Source organism: Lepus europaeus, chromosome 13 (assembly GCF_033115175.1).
Source record: "Lepus europaeus isolate LE1 chromosome 13, mLepTim1.pri, whole genome shotgun sequence".
NCBI classification, from domain to species: Eukaryota; Metazoa; Chordata; class Mammalia; order Lagomorpha; family Leporidae; genus Lepus; species Lepus europaeus.
Genome location: NC_084839.1, coordinates 69153464 through 69173417, shown reverse-complemented (window position 1 = coordinate 69173417; position 19954 = coordinate 69153464). Strand labels below are relative to the sequence as shown.

The following is a 19954-nucleotide window of genomic DNA, read 5'->3' as shown; positions in this document are numbered from 1 at the left end:
CAGTCACAGAAGGCCTGCACCTTCAGAAAAACGCTGTTGCTCTCTGTTCCCATTTCACTAATCCACATGGCTTGTTAAAAACTTGTCAGCGTTTGATGTTCTGGGACTCATTTATTCTTCAAAACACTGTTTCTGGGGCCGGCGCTGTGGCTCACTTGGCTAATCCTCCGCCTGTGGTGCCAGCACCCCAGGTTCTAGTCCTGGTTGGGGTGCCAAATTCTGTCCCAGTTGCTCCTTTTCCAGTCCAGCTCTCTGCTGTGGCCCGGGAGGGCAGCGGAGGATGGCCCAAGTGCTTGGGTCCCTGCACCGCATGGGAGACCGGGAGGAAGCACCCGGCTCCTGGCTTCAGATCGGCACAGCGCCGGCCATAGCGGCCATTAGGGGAGTGAACCAACGGAAAAAGGAAGACTTTTCTCTCTGTCTCTCTCTCACTGTCTATAACTCTACCTGTCAAAAAACAAAAAAACAAAAAACCACTGCTTCTGCCTTCTTGCATAGTACCTATGAAAGGTTTCTGGCTAAAGGGACCAGCAACTGTGTTTGGAAAGGTGAACTGGCGCCCATAAGGAGTGGAGCAGCCGGAACTCAAACTGGTGCCAATATGGGATGCTGGTATTGCAGGCAGTGGCTTTATCTGCTATGCCACAGTGCTGGTCCCATATAATTTTTAATTCGTATTTAAAATAAAACCACAAGAGTAGTTTAAAATTCAAATAGTTCCACCAAGATCACCACAAAAAAGAGCAGCCCTCTTCCCTGCCCTTGCCCCTGACTCATTTCCCAATACTTTGTATTTTTTCATCATATTGGGTATTTGCCTCCCTTATTTAAATAATATATTGTCACTTCTTGGTTTTTAAATCTGTGACGTTATCTGTGAAGTTCCTGCTGTGACAGATGAGGCTGTCGCTCTGGTAGAGTGGCTCTCACAGTTGTTTCCCACTGTTGCTTGAACAGGGTTCTGAGTTCATGTTACCAAGTAACTGCTCATCACAGACCACAGGGTGACAAAATATCTCTTAATATAGGTATATGCATGATTCTGTTTTTGTTTGAAATCTTTCTTGGTGTCCTCTTGACCTGTTCCAAGTTCAGTGTGTACTTATATTAGTTTACTAGGGCTGCCAAAGCAGGGTACCGCAGACTGGGTATAAGCTACAGAAACATATTTTCTCCCAATTCTGGAGACCAGTAGTCCCAGCTCAAACCTGCTGGCCAGGTTGGTTTCTTTGGAGGCCCTTCTTGTCTTGTGGGTGCTGTTTTTGCCCTGTGTGCTCCCACAGCTTTCCCTCTGTGTCCATATTTTCCTCACTTACGAGGATGCCAGTCATCTTGGATAGGGTCCACACTCATGACCTTGTTCTGACTTACTTCCCTGGATAAGTCCGGACTAGCATTCTGTGTGCACCTTCTTGTCAGTGTGATTCTGACTGCCCCAGAATTCTGCTCTGAGGACGAGTTCCTTCTTGTTATTCCCACCTGGAAATGCTGAGTGCCCCGTGGCCTTGAGATGCACGTGCAGCCCACTGGCAAGGCTTTCGGCAGCCTGACTGCGTGCAGACCCTTCAGAACCATCTGCTTTGCTCCCTTCGATTTTTGCCTGTATCTTGTGTTAACCTGTGCTTATGGCACGATATTCTTTGTCTTTCGTCTTGATCCCTTTGCCATAATGTGTCTCCTGTGGTCTCTGTGAGCAAATCCTTCTCACTGTTTGGGCCACTCCACCTCAGTAAAGCCTCCTTCCCAATCCATACTCAAGATCTCAAGTGAATGATCCCTTGTCTACAAGGTGCCTTGTATCATGATTTAGCATTTATTTAATTTTTATCTCATTCTGTCTGAAACACAGGTTCCAGAGCAGTCTTAGAATTCAACCCCTTAACTCCCCTCCTCTGTGGTGACAGCAAAAGTTTTCTGAGCTCCCTGACATCAAGGCCTCTGTGTTCTCAGACGTGTCCCCGTTTTGGGACGGAGGAAACGCTATGCCAAGGGCTGTGGGATCTTGCTTTCTGAGCTGCCGCTGAAGGGCGAGGTGAGGATCCAGAATCAGCTCCATGGGGGCCCTGGTTAATGAAACACATCCCAGACAAGATACCAGATTCTTGCCTCAGGCTCTGCTTTCTCTAGGACTTAGGCCAAGACATTCAGATTCTTGTTGAAAAAGCAGACAGTCTAGCTTTTAATTGTTCAGTCTTGCATATGAGAGAGAAAAGTACTAGATCGCTGCCACTGATGTGATGTTGAAAAACCCTGTGAATATTTATACCTCCAAAGAACATGGAGATGACAGGTCATGATAATGGCTTGTCAAGGATTATGGGTTTCAGAGTGGGTGTTTAGCCTAGGTGTGTCTGCATCTCACATTAGACTGCCTGGAGTTCCAAGCTCTGATTCCAGCTTCCTGCTAATGTAGACCCTGGGAGGCAGCAGGTAGCATGGCTCAAATAATTGGGTTCCTGCCACCCACAGGAGGGACTTGGACTGTGTTCCTGGCTTCTTTCTCCAGCCCTGGCCCAGCCATTGTGGGAATTTGGATAGTGAACTAACTCTGTCTGCCTGTCTCGCTAATACCTCTTACATAAAGAAATTTTTTTTTAAATGAAATTTTATTAATATTTCACTACATGTGTATAACTGTACTGATCAAATGAGAGTAGTCAACATTTCTCCTTTCACATTATTTTGTGATTGGAACCTTGGAGCTGCTTTCTCTTATTTGCTCACAAAGTTTTTGTTTTTGTTTTTTTAAACAACCGATTTCCCTTTTGGGGTTCTTTTCACATTAGATGGGAGTAGTTTTTGGAGTCTGAGTGTTTCACATGCCCCATCTGTTTAGAAAGCACATCTCATGTTAGTGTCATTGTAAATGCATAGTAACGGGCGAAGTTAGCAAGTCTGTGTGAGGGGGTCTTCAGAAAGTTCTTAGCAGATGAATACTTTGAAAAACTGCATCTGTTTCCTTTTTGGCCCTAAAACTTTTCATTATTTTTCCATGAAATTTGAAGTACTCTCATGTTGCAGAGAACAAGGTTGTTATCTTAGAAAATTCTAATTTGATACATAGGGCCTATACCCCTACAGCTGTACATAAAGAATCAGCCTTATTTGGGGGATGACTTTTTTCCTTTTTTTTTTTTTTTTTTTTTTTAAGAAAAACAGTAAGATGCATCCTTTTTTAATATACAGTTCTATCAGTTTGACCAGCATTTTGTAACTACCACAACCAAAATATGGAGCAGTTCCACCCCTTCCCATATTCCCGCCAGGCCATTTAGCAGCCAGTCATCCAGCCAACACAGGCCCCAGCAGCTGCAGTTCTGATCTTCATGGCTATCGAGTTGCCGCTTGTGGGATGTCACGTAAGTGCACTCATGGGGCATATAACCTTTCAAATGTACCTTCTTGGGGTCGGTGTTATAGGGCAGCAAGTTAAGCCGCCACTTACAACACCAGCCTCCCGTATCAGAGTGTGAGTCCCAGCTGCTCAGCTTCTGATCCAGCTTCCTGTTAATGCACCTGGAAAAGCAGTGGCTCATGGCCCAAGTTCTTGGGTCCTTGCCTTTGACCTGGCCTAACTCTGGCTGTTGTGGCCATTTGGGGAATGAACCAGGAAATGGAAGATATCCTTCTCTGTCCCTCACTCTACCTTTTAGATAAATAAATTTTATTTTAAAAAATGGCTTATTTCATTTAGCGCACTGCTTTTGAGATCCATCCATGTCACTGAGTGCATCCACAGTTTATTCCCTTTTGCTAAAATAGTGTTCCATTGTATAAGTATGCTTTAGTTTGTCATATACTAGTTGAAGGATATTTGGGTCATTTACAGCTTTTAAATTTTTAATAAAGTTGCCATGAACTTTTGCACATGGGTTTTTATGTGAACATGTTTTTATTTCTCCTGGAGTGGCACTACTTTTATGGGATGAGGGTATGTTTAATTTTATAAGAAACTGTCATGCTTTTCCAAAATGGCTCCACTGGGCTGGCGTTGTAGCACAGTGAGTTAAGCTACCGCCTATGATGCTGGCATGCCATATGGGTGCGGGTTCACATCCCAGCTGCTCCACTTCTTATCTAGCTCCCTGTTAATGCACCTGCGAAAGCAGCAAAAGATGGCCCAAGTGTGTGTGCCTTTACCCCCGTGTGGGAGACCTGGATGGAATACTAGGTTCCTGGCTTCAGCCTCACCCAGCCCCTGTTCTCTCTGACTCTGACTTTCAAATAAATAAGTAAATAAATAATTTTTTTTTAAATGGTGCCACTATTTCAATGCCCATCAACAAAGTATGAGAGTTCCAGTTACTTACACACTTAGTATTGTGTTTTTTATTTTGCCTATTCTAATAAAGATACAGTATTGCTTCATTGTTTAAACAGCATAAGAAATAATTGACATGCAATACACAGTACATTTTTTTAAGTTATACTGTGTGACCTGCTTTGACTTAAATACATTATGAATCCATTACCATCAAGGCAGAACATACCTCTTGCCTCAAACTTTCCTCATGCCCCTTGGTAATTACATTTCTACCCCAGGCCCACTATCCGAGCAACCACTGATCTATAGATAATAGAACCTGTAGGTCAGTTTTATATAAATGGAACAATATAGTGTGTACTCTTTATGTCTGGCTGCTTTTATTCAGCATAATTGAGATTCATCCATGTTACTTTATGTAAGGAGTTTCCCTTTTATTACTGAGTTGTACTCCATTATTTGTTCATCTGTTCACTTGATTATTTGAGTTATTTTCACCTTTTGGTAGATAAAAATGAGCCACTAGGAACAGAGACAATTTTTCAAATGTCCATTTTATTTGACTTTTATAATTTATATAAAATATATATTTGAAAGGCAGAGTGACAGGGAGAGAAAAATCTTTCATCTAATGGTTCACCCTGCAAATGGCCTGCAGTAGCCAGGGGTGGGCCAGGCCAAAGCCTGGAGTCTAGGATTCCATTGAGCCTCATGCATGGGTGGCAGGAACTTAGATACTTGGCCATCATCTGCTGCTTCTCAAATGCATTAGCAGGAAGCAGAGGAGTGGGATTTGAACTAAACGTTCTGATACAGAAGGCAGGTACCCCAAGATGTAACTGAACTTGCTGTCCCATGCCTGCCTAATATCTGTCTGTTTTTTTTTTCTTTTTTAAGATTTATTTATTTATTTGAAAGTCATTTACACAGAGAAGGCGAGGCATAGACAGAGAGAGAGAGAGAGAGAGAGAGGTCCTCCATCCACTGGTTCACTCCCCAATTGGCTGCAACAGCCAGAGCGAGGCTGATCTGGAGCCAGGAGCTTCTTCCGAGTCTCCCACATACGTGCAGGGACCCAAGGACTTGGGCCATCTTCTGTTGCTTTCCCAGGCCATAGCAGAGAGCTGGATTGGAAGTGGAGCTGCTGGGACTTGAACTGGTTCCCATATGGCATGCCGGCACTGTAGGCGGCAGCTTTACTAACTACACCATGGCACCAGCCCCCCCAATGTCTGTCTTTTAATTAACACTGGTTGAGTCCTGGCTGCTCCACTTCCGATCCAGCTCTTTGCTGTGGCCTGGGGGAGCAGTGGAAGTGGCCCAAGTCCTTGGGCCCCTGCACCCTCATGGGAGACCCAGAAAAAGCTCTTAACTCCTGGCTTTGGATCAGTGCAGCTCTGGCCGTTATAGCCATCTGGGGAGTGAACCAGCAGATAGAAGACTCTCTCTCTCTCTCTCTGCTTTTCAAATAAATCTTTAAAAATAGATAAATAAAATCAATCTTAATGAGGCATCATTTATAAACTGTTTTTCCCAAGTGCATAATTTGGTGAATTTGTTAGTAACACCCCATCAAGACAGAGAATATTGGCTTTACCCTGAAGGTTCTTTTGGGGTCTTCCAGTAGTGTCTGCTACTCCCCCATCTTTAGCAACCATTGGTTTGCTTTCAGTCACTAGAATTCTTAGTTTTAATAAAAATTGATTCATCCAGTAATGTAATTTTAGGTTCTCACCTTTTTAAAAAAAATTTTTTTTTAAAGATTTATTTATTTATTTGAAAGGCAAAGTTACAGAGAGGCAGAGGCAGAGAGAAAAGAGAGCTCTTCCATCTGCTGCTTCACTCCCCAAAGCAGTCAGAACTGGGCCAATCCAAAGCCAGGAGCCAGGAGCTTCTTCCAGGTCTTCCACATGAGTGCAAGGACCCAAGGACTAGGGCCATCTTCTACTGTTTTACCAGGCCATAGCAGAGCTGGATCAGAAGTGGAGCAGCCAGGTCTCAAACCGGTGCCTATATGGGATGCCAGCACTGCAGCTGGCAGCTTTTACCCACTATGCCACAGTGCGGCTCCCCGCCTCCCCCCCACCCCCCAATTTTTTATTTGAAAGGCAGAGTCACAGAGAGGGAGGGAGAGAGAGATCTATCTACTGGTTGACTTCTCAAATGGTTGCAATGGCCAGGGCTGGGCCAGGCTGAAACCAGGAGTCTAGAGCTCCATCCTGGTCTCCTGTGTGAGTGGCAGAAGCCCAAGCATTTGCACCACCTGCTGCTGCTTTCCCAGGCACATTAGCAAGGAGCTGGATCAGAAGTGGAGCAACTGGGACTCAAACGAGTACCGATATGGGATGCCAGTGTTGCAGGTAGCACTTACCCACTGTGCCATGACATTGACCCCATTTTGGCTGAACATGTTTTTGTCAGGTTCATCCATGTTACAAATATGTACTGTTGGAACCAGTTTTCTTTTTTGTTACTAAACAGTATTTCATTTTAGGAATTTATCAGTTTGTTTATCCATTGATGTTCTTTATCCATATGATGTTATTATATGCAGCTTTTGGCTGTAAAGTTGATATGAACATTCATGTAGAGACTGTAGGACAGTTCTGCTGGTACCCTTGATCTGGCCTAGTTTGTCCCCCTTTCTTATGTGTAGATCTCAATAACAAAAATGCAACATCTTTTGATAAAAGAGGGACTGTCCAGAACAGCTGAGCTCTGTTGGGAACATGATGTCTTTTAAATGCTTTAACCCTATGTGTCATTGTGGACCCCTGAGGTGTAAATCCCAGAGTGGGGTTCAGATGACACAGTGGTTAAGTAACCCATTGGGATGTCTGCCTCCCATATCAGAGTGCCTGGTTGGAGTCCCAGCTGCTCCACTTTTGATCCAGCTTCTTGTTTATCCGCACCCTGGAAGCAGCAGATAATGGCTCAAGTACTTGGGTCCTTGTCACCCATGTGGAAGATCTGGATTGAGTTCTGCGATCTTGGCTTTGGCCTGGCTCTGGCTGGCATTTTGGGGAATGAACCATGGATGAGAGATCTCTGTCTTTGAAATAAAAATGAAGAAAATACTTAAGAGTTGGTTGTTTTCTAGAATGCAAGGGGAACATATGCTGACAGGATCCTATCCACCCTGGGCAGCTTTCCTGAGCTTTGAGAGAGCAGTTTGAAACGCTGTGCCTTCTGTTGGGCTTCATTGCCTATCTGTGTGTGTGTTTGTTGGGGGTTGAGGGGTAGGGGGTCCTCTCTCACACGACTCAGGCTGAGTTGGTACCCAGTGCACAGTGAGCCTGCTTCATGCAAGATTTGCATAGACATGCTTCCATTTCTCCCAGGGAAATGTCAAGGAATGGAATTGCTGAGTGTGGTATGCATACATTTAAGGTTTTTTTTTTTTTTTTTTTAAGATATTTATTTATTTGAAAGAATTACAGAGAGGCAGAGGCAGAGAGAGAGGCCTTCCATCCACTGGTTCACTCCCCAAATGGAATGATCCGAAGCCAGGGGCTTCTTCCGAGTCTCCTACAAGGGTTCAGGGGCCCAAGGTCTTGGGCTGTTTCCACTTTCCCAGGCACATCAGCAGGGAGCTGAATCAGAAGTGGAGCAGCCCATATGGGATGCCGGCACTGCAGGCGGCGGCTTTACCCACTACACCACAGCACAGCCCCACATTTAAATTCTTAAAAACAAACTGAAACTTTTCCCAGGTTGCTTTGCCACTTTATACTTGGAACTTCGGTGCTAAGGCGGCTCCGGTTCTGCATCTTTGACAACACTTGGTACTGTGCGTCTTCTGTCAGAATACATTTAAAATACACACACCGCTGTCTCCCCTCTCCACTGCATTCAAGCCACACTGTAAAAGGCTCCGAGGCCTTATCTCAGAACCGCTGAACTCTCTTCGTTGCCTGGAACACTGGTCCCAGATTCAGCAGCTTGCTTGCAGACCTGCTGGCTTTTTGTGGTGCGATCTTTCTCCACCCACAGCCTGGCAGGCGCCCCGCCCTCCTCCTGTTCTCCACAGCCTACTGACCTGTCTCCCCTGCAAAGGATAAAGATGGGCGGCAGCCTGAAAACACGGAAGACAGTTTGAAAACTTCTTCTCCTGGAGGCCGAGCGTTCAGGGCCACATACTTTCCATATCGATATGCAAATCGGAGCGCTGTCGGCTCCAGGGCCTCCTCCCTAAAAGACCGCTGTGAGATCCCGAGGCAAACAGTCCCGAAAAGGACCTTGGGCTCTCCGGCAGCGGAGGCCCGTGCGGAGCTCGTCTGGGACAACGCTTTGGCCTAGCCGGAAGCGGCTCGGGGAGGGCGGGGACTGGGCACCACTTCCGGAAGCCGAGAGCTTGGTTTCCCAGCCGGAGTTCTTCGAGGACGGACCGGAGGCGGCCGGTGAGTTCTGCCTGCGAGCCCGCGGGCCGGGCTGGGAGGGCGGGCGGTGGTAGCGGTGTTCTTGCGGGTGTACGGGGCTTCGCTTCGGTGTTTCTCCATCGCTGAGCGCTCGAGCAGGTGGGCGGGAAGGGAGGGAGCCCGTGGGAGGTGAGGGTCGCCGGGACGCCCTGCCGGGCTGCGGTGGCTGACAGCTGAGGCTGCGTTCCCGGAGCCGCCGGGCGAGGTCTGAGGTGCGTGTGGAGAGGTGGCTGTGACGGCGGCCGGGTCCGAGGACGGCAGGCGGAGTTGTGAGGAGGCCGCTCTCGCCGGGCCGCTGCCGTAGATGGGGCGGGCGGCCGGGTCCGAGGACGGCAGGCGGAGTTGTGAGGAGACCGCTCTCGACAGGCCGCTGCCGTAGATGGGGCGGGCGGCCGGGTCCGAGGACGGCAGGCGGAGTTGTGAGGAGGCCGCTCTCGCCGGGCCGCTGCCGTAGATGGGGCGGGCGGCCGGGTCCGAGGACGGCAGGCGGAGTTGTGAGGAGGCCGCTCTCGCCGGGCCGCTGCCGTAGATGGGGCGGGCGGCCGGGAGCGGGGAGACTGAACGCATCCGATGTACTCGAGCTGGGGGGCAGTTCAGCACGCCCCACAGCTGGTAAATCTCTGCCCTCCCAGGGAGTGAATCGCGCCAAACACAAGCAAACCATGTCCAGGGCTTCTAAGATTCTTTTCTTCTAGCGCTAAAAAAAAAAATATCCTCCCTAATGTTATGTACTCAAGTTTGTGTGCTCATCATAGGAAAGTCAGAACATGTACAACAGAATAGTTCTGTAAAAGACAATAAAGTCACCTAATAATCTTATTACTCAAGATGACCATATGTTGGTGTTTCCTTTGTGTGTGTGTGTGTGCATCGTTTGGTAATTGAGATTATTATGATTATTTTTCTGTATCTTTTTCATTGGACATCAGCATGACTAGAGGTTGAATGAACCATGTGTCAGGACATTTTAACACATTTACTTTTCTGCTTGCAACAGAAAATGTCAGGTATTCTAGCAAGTCAATAACTTTTTAAAAGACCCCACATTTTGCTTTTTCAGGTGTTTTTATTTAATGTTATTTATTGCTGTTTTCATACGTCATCAAGGCTACAGTTGTAAATGGCTATTTAGTTACAACCAATCCTGTCATTGGCTGGATAGGTTTTCAACTTTTCACTGATAAAACGACAAGAGCATCTTGTTATGTAATCTTCACATTTCCAAATAATTCCTTGAGAAAAAGAAATCTGGGACCCACCAGGTAAAAGGACAAAATGGCCCCATCAGATTTTCCTACCCAAATACCTCATTAAGACTTTAAAGATGTTCCATTCAAGGAAGTGGTTAGGTCATTTGTAATAGCTTTTTTTCTTTCTACAATGCAGTACCTCGGATTGGGAAACTATGAGAGAAGGAGAATTATTTCTGCTCTTGGTTTGGAGGTTCACAGCCTAAGATCAGGTGGCCCTGTTGGTTCAGTATCTGTAATGGCATTCTAGCTGGAAGAGTCCCAGGTAGCACAGAGCATCACATGACAAGTGTGTCCGTCTGCGGCTCCTTAGAAAGCCACCATGGTCCCTGGGGGCTCCACCCAGCAACCTAACCCAATCTGATCACTTCCGAAGGGCCCTGCCTCTGAAATGATAATGGATAAAGCTTCCATCTTGGTACATTAACATAAGACTTTGGGGACCGAGCCTTTAACTGCCAGGCCTTTGGAGGACAACTGGATTAATATCCAAAGCATAGCACCATTCTAGTTACTCAAGCTGTCTTTTTTTTTTTTTTTGAAAGGCAGAGTTACAAAGAGGGGGTGGGAACAGAAATATCTTACATCCTCTGGTTCACTCCCCAAATAGCTGCATCCGCCCCGGCTGGGCCCAGCTGAAGCCGGGAGACAAGTTCCATCTGGGTCTCCCATATGGGTGACAAAAGCCCAAGAACTTGGGCCATCTGATGCTGCTTCTCCAGGTACATTAGCAGGGAGATGGACTGCAAATGCAGCAGCCTGTACTCGAACCATCGCTGATATGAGATGCCAGTTTCGCAGGCAGCGGCCTACCCTACTATGCCACAATATAGGCCCTTTAAATTGTCTTTTATTCTTTTATTTTTATTTATTTATTTATTTATTTTTTGGACAGGCAGAGTGGATAGTGAGAGAGACAGAGAAAGGTCTTCCTTTTTGCCGTTGGTTCAACCTCCAATGGCCGCTGTGGCCGGCGCATCTCGCTGATCCGAAGCCAGGAGCCAGGTGCTTCTCCTGGTCTCCCATGTGGGTGCAGGGCCCAAGGACTTGGGCCATCCTCCACTGCACTCCCAGGCCACAGCAGAAAGCTGGCCTGGAAGAGGGGCAACCGGGATAGAATCCGGCGCCCCAACCAGGACTAGAACCCGGTGTGCCGGCGCCGCAAGGTGGAGGATTAGCCTGTTAAGCCACGGTGCCGGCCGTCTTTTATTCTTTTAAAAATGTCTGTTAGGTCCACCGTTCTGGCATAGTGGGTTAAGCTGCTTCCTGTGACACCATCATCCCATACGGGTGCCAGTTCATGTACCAGCTACTCCACTTCTGATCGAACTCCCTGCTAATGGGCCTGGGAAAGCAGCACAACATGGCTCAAGGGCTTGGGCTGCTACCACCATATGGGAGACCCAGAAGGAGCTCCTGACTCCCAGCTTTGGCCTGGCCCAGCCCTGGCCATTGCTGCCTTTTGGGGGAGTGAGCCAATTGATGGAAGATTCCTCTCTCTTTCTAACTCTGTCTTTCAAATAAATAAACCTAAAACAAATAAATAAAACATCTTCATTTCTATCCTTTCCGTGTTATGCCTGTGTCTAAGGAAGGGCCAACATATTATTGATTCTTTAATAATCATGTCCTCTCTACCTAATTGCCATGTGTGGAATGAGTATCTTTGGGTCAGTTGTGATACTTCATCTTTCAAATTTTTTTTTTTTATTCCTTAACATGGGTGTGCAGGTCTTGCTAAAATACAAAGTGGTGAGCCAGAAGTTACAAAGGCTGAGTGTAAGGTTTCATTAGTCCCATAGGTGTTCTGCTGCTAGCTGTCTGCTGGGAAGCAGCCCCCTGGTGCAGCCCCTGCACCCCAGCCTGCCTCACCGGGACAGGCAGAAACTGGCTGGTGAGACTTCTTCCAGCAGCAGTAAAGGAGCTACAGACAGCTCAGTGGGCTTCGGAAGACAGATGTGCTTGGGAACAGGGTTTTCTAGTTTAACCGTTCTGTGCTGCCGTTAAAGCTATTTTTACTTATTTGTTGGCAAGGATACTGGTTTGTGAAGGAATGAATTAAATGTTAACAAAGGAAAACCTATTAGTCTTTTTGGCTTTGTGCAGCGGAGTCCTGCTTATCTGTGAAATGCAGCTGTCGCACCAGCTGGACCTGTTTCCTGAATGCAGGGTGACCCTTTTGTTGTTTAAAGATGTAAAAAATGCTGGAGACCTGAGAAAAAAGGCCATGGAGGGCACCATTGATGGTTCACTGATAAATCCTACAGTGGTGAGTACAAAATGGGAGAATGAAGGCACCACGCAGGCATTTAAGGCTGTGCCATTTCTCACCATGCTACTGGTTAGCCTAAAATTTTAGCATCAAGTAAAAAGTTCTCATCCAACTCAGACTTGGTCGACCTTGAATTTAACAGTGAGTGGACGCAGAAGCACCAGGCGCTGCCCGAGGGAAAAGGAAAGGTGGTGTGGCTGACCCCCATGGTGGACGCCAGGGACCCCAGCTCCTCATCTGTGAGATGAGCGTTGTGAGGAAGCCAGTATGGAGAGACATGGTGCCGCGGTTAAGATCACGTTACCAGGACCCAGCCACAGCTCGGCTGCTTACTGCAGCTCCGAGCAAGTGACAGCCAGCCTTTATGTGGCACTAATGTGCTCCTAGGATTGCTCTAAGTGGGCGTTCTTCTAATTCTGACTCACCCTTCCCAACAACCTGGTGAAGCGAGTTCTGGCATTTTCTGCCTCTAACTTAGCCAGCTTCCCTAGGTGGGAGAGCTGTGATTCACACCCTGACACGCCCGCCTCAGTCTCCTCAGCTACTACCTGTGAATAATATCAGTTTCCGTGGGTAGCCTTGAGGATTAAAGATCATACAGGTAAAATGTTTAAGAATGGACCTTTCTGATAATATTAGCCCTGGGTAAATGTCAAACATTCTTACTATTTATTTATTGTTTACTATTCTGATTTTTTTCAGTGTCCAGACCTTTGATGTAATAGTTTTGAAAATAAACTCCACAAGAATTGTGATGAGCTAGGGCAGCTTGACACTGGAGCGACCCTGGGATAAGGCCGTGTCTTCAGGGTGTGCCAGAATCTCTGATTCTTGTTGTTCTCTTTGGTAGATTGTCGATCCGTTTCAGATACTTGTGGCAGCAAACAAAGCCGTTCACCTCCACAAACTGGGAAAAATGAAGACAAGAACACTGTCTACAGAAATTATTTTCAACCTTTCCCCAAACAACAATGTAAGGTGGCATTCACTATTTCTTTTGACCTTGTCCTGATGATCTGTGTGTACCCCAAAGATGGGTCGGAGACTGAGTTCCTGCAAGCCAGTTATTAGGAATAGACCAGAATAATTGCAAAGAGAGCTCTGGACAGAGTTGAGTGGAGCTCTGCCTCTGAATAGTTGAGTCAGCCTTGGAGCCAGTTTGCCTGTGAGAAAAACAGAAGTTGAGCTAAGCTAGGGAGGCTAGTTTTGTTTGTCCGTCTTAACGTACGGGATTGGGAAAATATTGTCAGGACTTAAGAAACAGGCAGAAACCTCAATGACCAAACGTTAGGCACGGACAATTGATGAGTTAGCAGGCACGTGTTTCACTCTCCCTGTAAACGTCGTGTTCTTTCTGTGTACCAGGAACTTACTGGTGATATGAGCCTAGATATCTTATTTTTTTTTTTTTTAAGGTTTCATTTATTTGAAAGGCAGAGCCAGAGAGAGAGAATTCCATCTGCTGATTCACTCAGCAAATGGCCACAATGGCTGGAACTGCGCTGATCGGGAGCCAGGAGCTTCTTCTGGGTCTCTCACACAGGTGCAGGGGCCCAAGGACTTGGGCCATCATCTACTGCTTTCCCAGGCGTATTAGCAGGAAGCTGGATCAGAAGTGGAGCAGCCAGGACTCGACCCAGCGCCCATATGGGATGCCAGCCCTGCAGGCGGTGGCTTTTACCTGCTATGCCACAGCGCCGGCCCTGGTATCTTAATCTTTACTCTAGGTCTGGCCTTGCACAGAGAATTCAAAGCAGAGACATAATACAGTGCACAAGTGAAAACAGTTTTTATTTAAAAGTGGGAGTGAATGTACATTCATGGTGAGTGGGCTGCCCCACACTTAGAAATACCTGTCATGAATGGCCAGAGAGTGCCTATGAGAAGAGAAAAAAAGCCAGAGAAGGGTCCCCAAGCATGGCAAAGGGCAAAAGAAGGCCCCTCCTCTGTTATCAGCTGCTTTGATGAGGTAGGGGTGGTGTCAATTAAATAACAAATGGAGGGGAGGTCTTAGCATGCATGAGCTCTCTGAGATTTTTATGGCACATCCACTTCCATGTGGCCATCATGGCATCTCCTTCTTGGACCTGGATGAGACACAGGTGCATCCTGGGAAGGTAGGCATGGTAGATTGACAGGTGAAGGAATAAAGCCTGCTCACACATCTACTACACAGGAAGAGTCCATAGCTTGAAATAATCACAATAATGCTTTCCCAATAAGAGCTAACTGAATTAGGAGCTGGCATTGTGGGGTAGTGGGTAAGCCACCTCCTGTGGTGCTGGCATCCCATATGGCCAGTTCAAGTCCTGGTTGCTGCACTTCCGATCCAACTCTGCTAATGTGCCTGGGAAAGCAGCAGAAGATGGCTCAAGTGCTTGGGCCCCTGCACCCACATGGGAGACCTGGGGGAAGTTCCAGGCTCCTGGTTTCGGATCAGCACAGCTCTGGCCAATGCAGCCATTTGGGGAGTGAACCAACGGATGGAAGACCTCTCTCTCTCTCTCTCTCTCTCTCTCTGCCTCTCCTATCTGTGTAACTCTGACTTTCGAATAAATAAATAAATCTTTAAAAAAAGGGGGGGGGGGGACAGATAGCATGGGAAGGAGACAGAGTGAAATCTGACAGGGTCCCCAAGCCCAGAGAGGCCAAGGGCATGTGGCTAGAGGGTCACTTGGGCCCTGGGGGTGGGCTGTTTATGTGAAGTGCCAAGGAGTCTGGGCCTGATTCCATTGGAACCAGGTCAGCTAAAGGCACGGGGTGCCTTGGAGACCCTAGCAGTAGTTGGTGGAAAGGGAAGATTGAGGGGAAGAGCAGGCAGACAGCTGTTTCGAGGTGAAGAAGAACTGTACCAAGGAGGAAAGTGGACCAGGAGGTGTTTCAGATACAGGAAACACTGACTCATTATCTTGTTGCTTTTGGATTTTGTTTGTATTTTTTCTTAGATTTCAGAAGCTTTGAAAAAATTTGGTATCTCAGGAAATGATACTTCAATTCTAATTGTTTACGTTGAAGAGGGAGAAAAACAAATAAATCAAGAACACCTAATATCTCAAGTAGAAGGGCAGCAGGTTTCTCTGGAAAAGCTTCCTGAAATAACAAATATTACAGAAGTCAAAAAGGTTTGTAAAACTTATTTATATATATATACATACATACACACACACACACTTTTTTTTTTTTTTAAAGATTTATTTGAAAGAATTACACAGAGAAGGAGAGGCAGAGAGAGAGAGAGAAAGAAAGAGAGAGAGAGGGAGGTTTCCATCTGCTGGTTCACTCCCCAATTGGCCACAATGGCCAGAACTGCAAGATCTGAAGCCAGGAGCCAGGAGCTTCTCCTGGGTCTCCCACGCCAGTGCAGGGGCCCAAGGACTTGAGCCATCTTTTACTGCTTTCCCAGGCCATAGCAGAGAGCTGGACTGGAGTAGCTGAGTGGAGTAGCTGAGACTCGAACCAGCACCCATGTGGGATGCCAGCATTGCAGGCAGTGGCTTTACCCACTATGCCACAGTGCCAGCCCCCCTGTACACACATTTTTTAAAAAGATTTTATTTATTTGAAAGAGCTACAGAGAACAAGAGAGAAATCTACCTGCTGGTTCATTCCCCAAAATGGCCACAACAAGCCAGGGCTGAGCCAGGCTGAAGCCATGAGCCAGGAGCTCTTCTAGGTCTCCCATGTAAGTAGCAGAGGCTCAAGCACTTGGGCCATCTTCTGCTGTTTTTCCCAGGCCATTACCATGGAGGATTGGAAGTGGGGCAGCCGGGACATGAACTGGTGCCCGTATGGGATGCTGACATTGCAGGCAGTGGCTTTACCTACTATGCCATGACACTGGCCCCTGAAAAACTATATATTTATATAGAGAGTGTGACAGATGAGGAATAATGTCAGTGCTGTGCACCTTTTTCCTTTTTTTTCTTTTTTTACTATTTTAAAAAATGTTTAGGGCCTGGCACTGTGGCACAGTGGGTTAAAGCCCCAGCCTGCAGCACCAGCATCCCATATGGTTCGAGTCCCGACTGCTCCACTTCTGATCCAGCTCTTGCTGATGTGCCTGGTAAGGCAGTGGAGGATAGCCCAAGTGCTTGGGGCCCTACACCCACATGGGAGACCAGGAAGAAGCTTCTGCCTCCTGGCTTTGGCCTGGCCCCTCCCCATCTGTTGGCGGCCATCTGGGGAGTGAACCAGCAGATTGAAGACCTCTCTCTCTACCTCTCTAACTCCGCCTTTCAAATAAATAAAATAAATCTTTAAAAAAAATGAAATGTTCATATAACTAGAAGGTGCAGGTTTATGTACAATATAATTAGAAACTTACTTGATGAACTATTCTCAGTTGAGAAAGTATATGCTTTAAGCAGTAGGCATTTGGCACAGTGGTTAAGATGCTGCTTGAGATGCCTGCATGTAATATCAGAGTGCCTGGGTTTGAGTCCCAAGTCTCTTCTGAGTCCAGTTCCCTACTAGTGTGCACCCTGGGAGGCTGCAGATGATGGCTCAAGTTTTGGTCCCTGTCATCCGTGTGGGAGCTGCCAATTGAGATCTGGCCTCCCTGCTTCAGCCTAGCCCAACTTGGGTGTTAGAGGCAGCTGAGGAGAGAGCTAGACGACAGAAGATACATCTCTCTGTCTCTCAAAACAAACAAATTTTATAAAGAAAGTAGATACCTTTAAATATCAAGCTTACATAGTACATTTAAAATGTAAAATTTAGTATGCCATTAATGTCTAGATGTATGCTTTTAAAATTGATGCAGATTTGATTTGTATGTCCAGACACTTTGGGTTTTTATGTTCATAAGTGTAGTTTAAAGGGAGTATTAAATAAGTGACGCATTGCTATCTACTTGAAATATTTTAATCACATTTGTGGTTTGTGATTTCGCACCATTCAATCAGTGAATGAGGAGGAATTTAACTTATATATTTCTGTGTAATGATAGTTACTAGTTTATGAACATATCAGCAAGTCCTAATGTGACTTTCATCTTTACAGATATATAAACTGTCCTCACAAGAAGAAAGTATTGGGACATTATTAGATGGTATCATTTGTAGAATGTCAACAAAAGATGTTTTGTGAAATGTCAGAAATATCAACAGAAATTTTCAGCATTAAAGACAACACTGATTTTTCTGATTATAAAATTAATGTATATTAATTGCATAAAATTTTCAAACAGAATGGTATAAAAAGAAAAGAAAGGCTACTCCTATTTGTCCTTCTTTTAAGAGATACTCACTGTTGTTGTAGCTTGTTATTGCCTGCTAGCCTTCCATTTTTCTATTTGAATATATTTTATTTTTATATAATTGGAATAAAACTGCAGCCACCTGTTGAATGCCTACAGTGTACCAAGTTCTTAATTCAGTAATTCTCTGGCCAGCAGTTTGCATCCCTCCCCATTCTGCCTGCCTTCTGAGGCCTCTCGATCCTGTTTTGCATGTAAAATTCATTCACTCCTATCAGCAACTTTAAGAGGCAGATAGAGGTACCACTGTTTAATTATTTACTTTAATTTGTAATTCTTATTCTTCTCTATAAAGCAACTACATAAGCAATTATTTACAAAATTATGTTGGGGGATATATGATGTGTAAAGATGTAACTTGTGGGGCCAACGCTGTGGCACAGCAGGTTGAGGCCCTGGCCTGAAGTGCCGGCATCCTTGGTGGGCTGCTCCACTTCTGATCCAGCTCTCTGCTATGGCCTGGGAGGGCAGCGGAGGATGGCCCAAGTGCCTGGGACCCTGCACCCACGTGAGTGACCTGGAGAAGGCTCCTGGCTCCTGGCTCGGATCAGCTTAGCCCCGGCCAATGCGGGCATTTGGGGAGTGAGCCATCTGATGGAGGACCTCTCTCTGTCTCTGCCTCTCTCTGTAACTCTGCCTTTTAAATGAATGAAGTGGATATCTAAAAATAATAATAATAATAATAATGATAATAATAATAATTTGTATGACAGTATTACCATGAAGAGAGAGTGAATGGAGGCATACTGAACCAAAGCTTTATATTCTATTGAAATTAAGTTAACATTTAACCAAACTAGATTGTTCAAAAATGCTAATTATAATCCCCAGGGCAACCATTAAGAAAACAACTCAAAAACATAAACAAGGGACTTAGAGTGGCACCCTAAAAAATACTAATTTAACACAAAAGGAAGGCAGTGATGGAGAAGTTAGAGGAAGCAAAGTCAGCAAGACAGGAAAAATAGCATGGCAGAAACAAACCCACTTTATCAGTTATTACAGTAAATGTAGAGAGAGAGACTCAGCTCTCCTACCCAGAGACAACTACGTGCTGTTTACAAGAAGCACACTTTATGTGCAGAGATGCAAATAAATTAAAAGGATGGATGCTGATGGGAACAGTGGGGTAAGCCACACTTGTGACATTAGCATCCCCTATCAGAGTGTTGATTTGAGTCCTGGTTGTTCCACTTCTGGTCCATATTCTTGCTAATGTACCTGGGAAGGCAGTGGAAAACAGCCCAAGAGTTTGGGCCCCTGCCACCCATGGGAGAGACCTGGGTGGAGTTCCTAGCTCCTGGCTACAGCCTGGCCCAGACCTAGCTGTCGTGGCAATTTGAGGAGTGAATCCGCAGATGGAAGACCTCTGTGTATGTGTGTGTGTGTGTTTCTGTTGCACTTTCAAATGAATAGATTTTTTTTAAAAAAAGGAAAAAATATATGCAAACAGTAATCAGAAGAGAGCTAGAATGGCCACACTAATATTAGACACAGAAACTGTTAACAGAGACAAAGAACATTTTATAAGATAAGGGCCATCCAGGAAGAACATGGAACTATTCTCAATAAACATACGCACCGATTAGTAGGGCCCCAAAATACCTGAAGCAAAAACTTACAGAATTGAAAACAGAAATAGACCATTCAGCAATAATACTTAGAGATTCCAATACTTCACTTTCAATAATGGATAGAACAGACACAAGATCCACAAGGAAATAGAAGATGAGGGGCCGGTGCTGTGGCGTAGTAGTCCTGGCTGCTTCTCTTCTGATCCAGCTCTCTGCTGTGGCCTGGGAAAGCAGCAGAAGATGCCCAAGTGCTTGTGCCCTTGCACCCACACAGGAGACCTGGAAGAAGCTCCTGGCTTCAGATGGGCCATTTGGAGAGTGAACCAGCAGATGGAAGACGTTTCTCTCTCCGTAACTCTACCTCTCAAATAAATAAATAATGTCTTAAAAAGAAAAACAAAAGATGAACACCTCTATGAGCCAACTAGACCTACTGGACTTCCCCAGTGCACCCCAACAGGGCATGCGTTGTGCATCAGATAGCACACGTGAAGCTCTCTCTAGGGTGGATCGTGTGCTATGCTGCAAAACAAGTCTCCGTACATGGAAAAGGACTGAAATGATACAAAGCATAGTCTCTAAACACAAATCATATTAGAATCATCAGGATGAAAAGGTGTGTGTGACTGAGGCCACGGGGTGCTGAGGAAGCAACAGAACCAGCAAGGGTGCAGGGACACAGAGCACAGGGACTGACCACAACCTCTCGAGTGTAAAAACTGTCGGCACACTGGCCTCAAGCACGGGCTCATCCTTGTCTGGATTACAACCTGGCTCATCTCGGGGGGAGGAGGGCGCGCTGGAGCACAGCACAGCCTGGAACCTCTGTGCTCCCTTAGCCTGAAACAGCGTGGGTGAAATGAGACACAGCGCCGCCCAACCTGGGATGGAAAAGCCCTTGTTCCTTGTGAGCGGCGTC

At 46.1% G+C, this 19954-nt stretch overlaps 1 protein-coding gene across 3 annotated transcripts; it reads left to right on the top strand.

Moving 5' to 3' along the window:
- Positions 1-8315: 8315 nt before the first annotated feature.
- Positions 8316-17557, top strand: TPRKB (TP53RK binding protein). Of its 3 annotated transcripts, none has more exons than XM_062209671.1 (5): positions 8316-8664; positions 12039-12201; positions 13055-13177; positions 15150-15326; positions 17206-17557. In XM_062209671.1, exons 2-5 carry the CDS (start codon positions 12061-12063, stop codon positions 17290-17292), a joined length of 528 nt encoding a protein of 175 aa, XP_062065655.1. In that variant the 5' UTR covers positions 8316-8664; positions 12039-12060; the 3' UTR covers positions 17293-17557. The 3 variants fall into 3 exon arrangements, with proteins under 3 accessions (XP_062065655.1, XP_062065657.1, XP_062065656.1); XM_062209673.1 differs by lacking the exon at positions 8316-8664 and adding an exon at positions 8712-8781; XM_062209672.1 differs by lacking the exon at positions 8316-8664 and adding an exon at positions 8807-8894.
- Positions 17558-19954: the final 2397 nt, after the last annotated feature.

Coding starts and splice junctions, on each gene's coding strand:
- TPRKB (XM_062209671.1), top strand. CDS start 12,061: ATGCAGCTGTCGCACCAGCTGGACCTGTTTCCTGAATGCAGGGTGACC. Junction 12,202..13,054: donor CACTGATAAATCCTACAGTG/GTGAGTACAAAA, acceptor TCTCTTTGGTAG/ATTGTCGATCCGTTTCAGAT. Junction 15,327..17,205: donor ATATTACAGAAGTCAAAAAG/GTTTGTAAAACT, acceptor TCATCTTTACAG/ATATATAAACTGTCCTCACA.